This window comes from Solanum pennellii, chromosome 1, assembly GCF_001406875.1.
Source record: "Solanum pennellii chromosome 1, SPENNV200".
In the NCBI taxonomy this organism is placed as follows: domain Eukaryota; kingdom Viridiplantae; phylum Streptophyta; class Magnoliopsida; order Solanales; family Solanaceae; genus Solanum; species Solanum pennellii.
The window spans coordinates 108,724,624-108,732,843 of record NC_028637.1 but is presented as its reverse complement, the minus strand read 5'-3'; the positions used below and the strand labels follow the sequence as shown (position 1 = coordinate 108,732,843).

Genomic DNA, 8,220 nt, shown 5'->3' with positions numbered 1-8,220 from the left:
GGGGGGGGGGGGGGTCCAGGTCTTTGGTCTACCTGTAAGAGTGCGACATGTGATGTGTGTTGTTTATCACAAATCGTAAAATGATCTCTTGTTGAATGATCAATTCTAACTCATAAAAAAGGACAAATGAGGAAAAATTTGCCTTCATTCTAACTCGTGCTTCAACATGTTCTTAGTGGCTCACGGAAGGTACAAGATCTTATTTAATTGATGAGGTTAAAGCTTGAAGGTTATTAATTGCTTAACTGAGAGGTTGAAATTTGAAGACCATCCTCTTTGTGCATGTCTAATGAATTTAATACTTTTTAGGTTGACAGGCTGGTTTGGCAATACATGCATTTGAATTTTCCTGAGTTCAACTTGATCTACTTGCATATATTTCTTGGATTTCTCTGAAATATATCTCTTTTTTTGAGAGTAAGGTAACTTTATTATCACAAAACAGGCTCATCATTCCCAAAATGATGAGACTGATTAGCTACAAACCACTCCTGGGAAATGCAAAAAGCATAGAAACACTAACCATGGTTCTATACAGTTCTCCTATAAAATCCACAAAAAGTTTATATACATCACCATATCCTGTTTACACCAAAAATAGATTAAGCCAAGACAATTCATGTTGATTTTCTGGATGTTATTACTCTTGCCTTCGTAGCATCTTACATTCCTTTCCTTCCATTAAGTCCACCAAGTGCATGCTGGGATCAGTTCCCACCAGTCCTCCTCTTTTCCTCTTATCCCAATCTCCTTCCAGCTAAGCAAGCCCTTTAGTGGTCTGAAATATATTAAAGCTGCTGTTAGGTAGATGTTGGTTTTCATTACGCTCCTCTTCCAAAATTCATGTCATGTTTTTTCTTTGCACACCCCTCAAGGAAAAACATTTAAGTAGAGGGTATTTTAACTAAATTATCCTCATCTATTATTCCTATCGATTTAATACTTCTTCTTTCTTTTGTACCATATTAGTATCTATCTATATTTATGACTAAAGGGTAAAACTGGAAACAAACAAGTATTGTGGATTATCTATTTTAGTTAGTAATTTAGAAAGGATGACAAGTATATAGGAACTGAGGGAGTACTTTTTTTCTATATGATATCTTCTCTGACAATCATTATGGAGCTGAGCCAGTCCACTGTTGCATGCATTTTTGGAAAACTAGGGTGCATGATAAGCAACCTGGATGTGGGTCTTCTGCTGTTTACCTGAAGCTTGGCTTCGAGAAACTCAATAAAATTGCATTTTGGTACTTTCTGAGAAATCTGAACCAGTTTTGGACAGGTTACTTTGGCAGCAAGGCCATGTTTATTAAAATGTGACATCGATTCTTGAGGATTTATTGTCTGCAATGTTTTTCCTAAAGCAGATAATGTTGATTTCAAGATAATGTATAGTTGGTTCTCCATTAATTAATTTATGATCTTTTGTGTTCCTGAACAGTGTACAGCCATGTCCATGGGCAATGAAGGAGAGGATTTGGGAGCAGTGTTATCACGTTTCTCTCCTCTGGTATGATATACTGGTATTATGTTTGTAGCATCCTGTGCGAAGCTATCGTTAATTGGTGTTTTGTTATTTTGTGCTGTGCATGGGTGGGTGTTGTTTTCTTTAGATTGAAGATGTTGCTTATATTGAAAGTGGACCAAGAGTGGAGAAAAAGCAGGCATATATTGTTGTCAGGCATGTTAAGTTTGGTCCATCAAAGAAAGGGTCGGGAAAGAAACCATCAAAAGAAGACAAGAGTGCCATCTCTGCAGAGGATTCTAATGAATCAGCTTCAGTAGCACCTGAAATTTTTTCACAATCGAAGCAAAATTGTGATACTTCTGAATCTGGTATTGAAAGTGACAATGATAGCTGTATGGAAGCAATGACTAATGAAGATGTTGATAACGCCAGATCAGGTTGGAGAATGTCCAGTGCAAATGGTGATTGTGACAAGGTTTTCGATCTTGCAGAGAGTGCAAAAGAGGGTACTAAAACACTAGGTTCTGCAAATGTTTCTTCAAATCTGCAAAGTAGTTTCAGAAGAGAATCAGGAAACACATTGCAGGGTCCGTCAGGGGAAGAAAATAGGTATAAAAGAGACCCAAGTTTGAGGAGTACAAAGATGGTGGACACCGTATCTGATCTAGGAAGGCAACTGCCATTGGACCGGAATACTTTGTCACATAGTAGAGACCTTGGATCTCAGTTCCCAAGGAAGTTTCCTGAGCAACATCCTTCTCAGTCTAGTGTTCGAAGTTGTCCATCCTCTGGTTTTGGTATTTTTAGCTCTCCACAAGCAGACAGGACCCCAGGCAAGGAGAACAATGTTGCCACACAGAATAGGTACAAGAAAAGTGAGCTGTTCAATTCTGGAAGGAGCTCTAGTGGTTCAGATCCTAGAGGTTTACCTATGGCCAATGCTCAAGCTAGAAGACCTGATCTTAGCAGGAGGGATGGTCAAGGGAAATACCCGATCTTTGGTGACAGCGCAAACATGAAGCCTAGCCACAACTCGGAAACTCAACGCTAAGCTGCAGAAATGATCCAAATTTTGTTTCTACATTTTGAGCAGAGCAAATAATCTGATATACACATTTTATATTGATGGGATGAATCTGATATACAGGACATCTTAGGCTGATTTTCTCTTTCACCATGTCAGCCACACTCTCATTCAGTCGATCTTGATAGTCAGTAGTGTCTGGTACGACATTAATATTTAGTCTCGAAACTGGTGGTGCATGGCTAGAGCCAGTCACCCCATCAATTTGTTTGTAGTTCAATACGTTAACATTATGTGTAATGCCTATTGATATCTATATATTTCTCATTGTTATTCGAGAGGACTGAAACATCACTTCCTCTGTTTCAAAATAGCTGTATTACTTGCAGTTTCCCTCTCAATGCAGCTCTCCAACAAAGAAAATAAAAGTATTTCTTTTCTCACAATACATGATTCAGAATCAACTCTATTGATGGTGTAAATTTTCTTATACCCATTCATTTTAACTTTTTTATGTACTACTTTTGATAAGGTTTTCACAATTTATTCAATGCTTACATAATTAATAGCTTTTAGAGAAATAACATTCAAAGAGGATAGAGATTTCTATTCCCAAGCTCTAACATAATGAGCTTGGCTTTATAAGTCCGTTAAAAGTCATTCAAATCACTGTAAATATTATCTTGGTTGATTTAATTAGATCAATTAGCTATAATATGCTTGGAGAGTCATTTACTATTACTGTTGTTCACACTTGAGTAAATATCTCATATGACTATTGTTAGGCAAATTCGATATCGTATTTAGTATTTTCAAAATTTAATTTGATAATTTGGTACGATGAATTCTAATTTAATTGCACTGATATATATCCACTGAAAATATTTTAAAACAACAGATAGAGTAAGTAATATGTATCGGAATTTTTAAAGGCATAATACATAATTATGTCCTTTAACTTGGCTTCGAATCACATTTATGTCCTTCAATTTTGGGTGTACACAAATAGAATCTTAAACTTGTAAAAAGTTAAACAAATAGACACACATGTCATATATGTCATCCTACATGTCACTTTTTGTCCTACGTGATGTCCTACATGTATTTTACCATGTAGGACTCATGTGTTTATTTATTTAAAAGTTAGATAATTAAAATGCCTGTTTGTGCATTATAAAAATTAAAGATTAAAATTAAAATTTTAAACTAAATTTAGGATTCAATATATATTATGCTTTTGTTTTAAACCTCAGTAAAAAAAATCTAACGTAAGGAACAAGAAATAGAGAGAGAGTTAAAAACCAAAACCAAATAAAAAGAGGAATAAGCATGGGCAAAATAGTCAAAAAGAGGGTTTGCACTTTGCAGTGTGTGAGGTTTATCAGAGCATCGACTCGCTGAATTGAACATTCTTCTTCAGTTTCAGATTTCTTCTCCAAGAAAGATGACTCAAGATGTGGAGATGGCCGACCAAGCACCTCCTTCCAAATCCCTATCATCTGCTGACCCTTCTGTCTTGCCCCGTAAGTTCAATCCATCTCTCCTTTATCGATCTAATTTTCTGTTTTGACTGCAAATTTCTTGGTTTTGGATTTGATGGATCAATTTTTAGGGTTTTGGGTCTTTTTTCTATTTTCGGTGTTAGGGTTTTTTTTCGGCGGAAATATCTTGGGGTTCAATAGGATGATAGATCTGAGTGTGGTTTCTCAAGTAAGATCATCCAATGTGGGGTTTATTTAGCTTTTTTTGGGTGTTTACTCAGATTTGAAGGAGATAGCATCGTTGATTGAGACTGGGGCATATGCTCGTGAGGTCAGGAGGATTTCCAGAGCTGTGAGGCTGACTATGGTACTGAGGAAGAAGCTAAAGGCTTCTTCACTAGGTGCTTTCCTCAATTATGTTCTAGTGCCTGGATCAGACGTGCATTCCCGGCTATCTTCCTTCCTACCCAAGGTAATCTTTGAAACTTCCAGAGAGTTAAAATGGTGGATTACAGGGCACTGTTTGTAACATGATAAGATTATAATGCTAGATTTACCTCGCTCAAATGTGTAACAATATGTCTTTCTCTATGTGTATTATGTTTAAGCACTTTGTACTAATGAGCTACCATTTGTTGTGTAAATAATCAAAAGTATCAGTGGACTTATCTCCTCTCAACCCTGAGCTAATAAAGATAATGCAATTATGTGGGTACTAACAGGTTTGGTCCTTCTGACCATGTTTTGCATTCTCCGACCTTTGATTTCTTTCCAGTCTCTGAGTTTAATGTTGTATATCATCCTAAAACAGTGTTATTTATTCAGCAAGATATGCAAGTCTCTAGTAAATTTAGAGGAGAACCTCTAGTCTTACCAAAGTATTGGACTTGTCGTAAAAGTGAAAAGAAAAGAAACCTAAATTATTAGGTATTGAATGAAACTTCTTCATTTTAAGAAAAAAAATTATTGAGGTATCATGTAGTCGACACTAACTAGTTTGGGATTGAGAACTTAGTAGTAGTTTTTGCTTATCCTATGCACCAAAGTCACTTCAGGACTTGTGGAGCATGACTTGAAATTTGTCTGGACGCCGGTGGAACAATTGTATGCACTTAACTTTCACATGGGTTTGGGAACTGTTGATATTTCTACTTCGCAGCAAGTGAAACAGTAAACGAGGTTCTCATGGGAACATTGTGGAGATGGTAGAGTGGTGTATGTGATGTTGGTTACCTATTGATTATTTGCGTTAATTATTTTCTTTCTTACAGGAAGATGAACATGATATGGAAGTTGATAGTGCAACATCCGGAACTCCGGCATCAGTCAAGCATTCTTTGCCAGAGCTTGAGATCTATTGCTACTTGCTTGTTTTGATATTCTTAATTGATCAGAAGAAATACGATGAGGTGGGATGAAGTTACATGTTCTATTGTATATTGCCTTTTTCATGTTAACTTGTTGCTTTCTACAACATATTCCTGGTCTTACTTTCAGGCCAAGGCATGCTCCTCAGCAAGTATTGCTCGTCTAAAAACTGTGAACAGGAGGACAGTTGATATATTAGCATCTAGGCTTTATTTCTACTACTCTCTGTGTTATGAACTTACTGGTGATCTTGCCGAAATTCGAGGGTGAGTCTCAGTTCTAAAGTTCAAGCTCTCATGTAACATCTCTGCCATGTCATGTGAACAGGTTTTCCAAATGAGACATTGGGGAAGAGAGAGTACTGAGCTAACTCCCATCTCCCATATGCCTACTTTATGCCTCCATTTTGACTTTTTTGATTGTCTCTGATTGAACTTATAATTTACCAACAGTAATCTCCTCGCATTGCACCGTATTGCAACATTACGCCGTGATGAGTTGGGTCAGGTTCGTTAATATTTTGGAGCTTTGGGTGCCTCTTTGTTTTCTAGATATGATGTTTTGTACTGATAGAATGATTGTGGGCGCAGGAAACTCTTCTTAATCTGCTATTGCGGAATTATCTTCACTACAACTTGTACGATCAAGCAGAGAAATTGAGGTCAAAGGCCCCCCATTTTGAAGCTCATTCAAATCAGCAGGCAATTTCCGCACAATTTCCGTCCTCTCTGAGTTCATCTGTTTATATTCTTCTCATTATTGATATTTGATCCACCATATTGTTAGGTGTTTAATTTAATGATAACTAATGCTTATTATAGATTGATATCAGCGTATTTCATCTTTGAGATCAGTGCAAGGTTCTATGCTGACTTCTTAACTCTTGAGGTGGCTTGATTTTAGTGGTAGCTCAACTTGATTTGAGTAGTTATTGACTAGTCCACATGGTCTTTCCATTTTTTATTGTTGTAATTTGCTGAAAGAATCTGTCTAAGATGTTCGTTCTTACTAATTGATCCTCCTTTTAACTTGATTTTAGTGGTAACTTGACCTGGTTTTAGCAGTTAATAGTTCACTTGCTTTTTTCAATTTTTATTGTTGTAATTTGCTCTTAAGAAATTGTCTAAAAAACTTCGTCAAAAGAATGTCTAAAATGTTTGTTCTTGCAAATTGATCCTCCTTTACTAACTTCCCTTCTTCCTCATATCCTTCAGTTCTGCCGATACCTCTTTTATCTTGGAAAGATCAGAACAATCCAGTTGGAGTACACTGATGCTAAAGAATCTCTTCTTCAAGCTGCTCGCAAAGCTCCTCAGGCTGCTCTTGGTTTCCGAGTTCAATGCAATAAGTGGGCTATTATTGTCCGGTTATTGCTTGGAGAGATTCCAGAAAGGACTGTTTTTATGCAGAAAGGCATGGAGAAAGCACTAAGGCCATACTTTGAGCTGACAAATGTATGTATGACGCTATTAAACTTCTAAATTTATTTTTGTGGATCATATTATGAGATCTTCAGTATCAAAGTTGACTGAGTTCATCTCGGCAAAAGGTAGCTAAATTTCTTTGCATGCATTTTGGGTTATTATATCACATATTTGGAGTGATATCTATTTTGCCTAAGAAGCAAAACCCAGGTGTACCTACATGTGACTAGATATCTATATCTAACAATATGTAGCATATTGCAGGGTGTTGTGGAGTATCATTGATGCATTGTTTAGAGCATGAGCAAAGTTCAAACTAAAGCATATGTTTTATATGAGATCCCATTTACTTGGCTAATATAATAAAGACGCGTGTGTGATGTGTCGTGAGATCTGTCTGGTGTGGAGAAGTTGACTGGTCTTCTTTTTGTTTGCTTTTTCTTTGAAGAATCTTATGTTTCATGTGCCATAAAGGGGCGTGGGGTAGGGGTGACAACTGGTGATTCATCAAAATCCTGCTTAGGATGACATTCCATCTCCTCAGTGAGTCCTTTTTCATTGATCCCCTATCAGATCTTGAATTATATGGATGAATATTGTTGGTTTTCAGGCTGTTCGCATAGGAGATCTGGAGTTATTTAAGAATGTTGCTGAGAAGTTCTCCAGCACTTTCGGTTCAGACCGAACCAACAATTTGATTGTGCGACTTCGGCATAATGTCATTAGGACTGGGTTACGCAACATCAGCATCTCATACTCTCGGATCTCACTGACTGATGTTGCTAAAAAGCTGAGGCTGGATTCTCCAAACCCTGTTGCTGATGCTGAGAGTATTGTGTCTAAAGCGATTCGAGATGGTGCAATTGATGCCACGTTGGATCATGCTAACGGATGGATGGTATCAAAGGAAACTGGAGATATTTACTCCACAAATGAGCCTCAAATTGCTTTCAACTCGAGAATTGCTTTCTGTCTTAACATGCATAATGAGGCTGTCCGTGCTCTTCGATTTCCTCCAAACTCCCACAAGGAGAAAGAAAGTGCTGAGAAGAGGAGAGAGAGACAACAGCAAGAACAAGAACTTGCTCAACACATAGCTGAAGAGGATGATGATGACTTTTGAAAAGTTTATGATCAGCATCATTATGAGATGCACAAGGATGATGCCTATATAAGACTTCCCCGCGATTTGAAATTTGGATGTTAAACTTTGTCCTTGGTTTTAAACAAATATGTCTCAATTTGCAATTTCTCTTGGCCTTTTAGATTCTGATAATAGGTTTCATGTTTAAATGTGTTTCTGTTTTAGTAAAAAAAACATTACTGCCGGATCCTGCCCCTCATTTATTTTTCTCCAGCTAGTTCTTGTTTGTATCACTCACTTCTGCGAAAAATTTGCCATCCTTGAATTTCAAGCGTCTGGTATTCGTAGTATTTTTTTTCCGTCGTTCC

General features: G+C 37.1%; 2 protein-coding genes across 2 annotated transcripts in view; both read left to right on the top strand.

Moving 5' to 3' along the window:
* The window catches only part of LOC107008380 (translation initiation factor IF3-1, mitochondrial), a 7,340-nt gene extending 4,507 nt beyond the window's left edge, over window positions 1-2,833 (top strand). The window contains exons 7-8 of the mRNA XM_015207391.2: window positions 1,445-1,513; window positions 1,617-2,833. Of these exons, the coding sequence (XP_015062877.1) occupies window positions 1,445-1,513; window positions 1,617-2,522 (975 nt within the window). The 3' untranslated portion in view covers window positions 2,523-2,833. The remainder of the gene's footprint in view (window positions 1-1,444; window positions 1,514-1,616) is intronic.
* Window positions 2,834-3,819: 986 nt separating this feature from the next.
* LOC107006938 (probable 26S proteasome non-ATPase regulatory subunit 3) lies at window positions 3,820-8,214 on the top strand. The gene is made up of 8 exons (XM_015205447.2): window positions 3,820-4,018; window positions 4,258-4,448; window positions 5,248-5,385; window positions 5,474-5,610; window positions 5,797-5,851; window positions 5,935-6,045; window positions 6,559-6,798; window positions 7,379-8,214. Exons 1-8 carry the CDS (start codon window positions 3,940-3,942, stop codon window positions 7,889-7,891), a joined length of 1,464 nt encoding a protein of 487 aa, XP_015060933.1. The 5' UTR covers window positions 3,820-3,939; the 3' UTR covers window positions 7,892-8,214.
* The last annotated feature ends 6 nt before the right edge of the window (window positions 8,215-8,220 follow it).

Excerpts from the sequence above, each read along its gene's own strand:
- LOC107006938 (XM_015205447.2), top strand. The coding sequence starts at position 3,940 with ATGACTCAAGATGTGGAGATGGCCGACCAAGCACCTCCTTCCAAATCC. Across the intron at positions 4,019-4,257 it reads TGACCCTTCTGTCTTGCCCC|ATTTGAAGGAGATAGCATCG; the intron begins GTAAGTTCAATC and ends GTGTTTACTCAG. Across the intron at positions 6,799-7,378 it reads CATACTTTGAGCTGACAAAT|GCTGTTCGCATAGGAGATCT; the intron begins GTATGTATGACG and ends GTTGGTTTTCAG.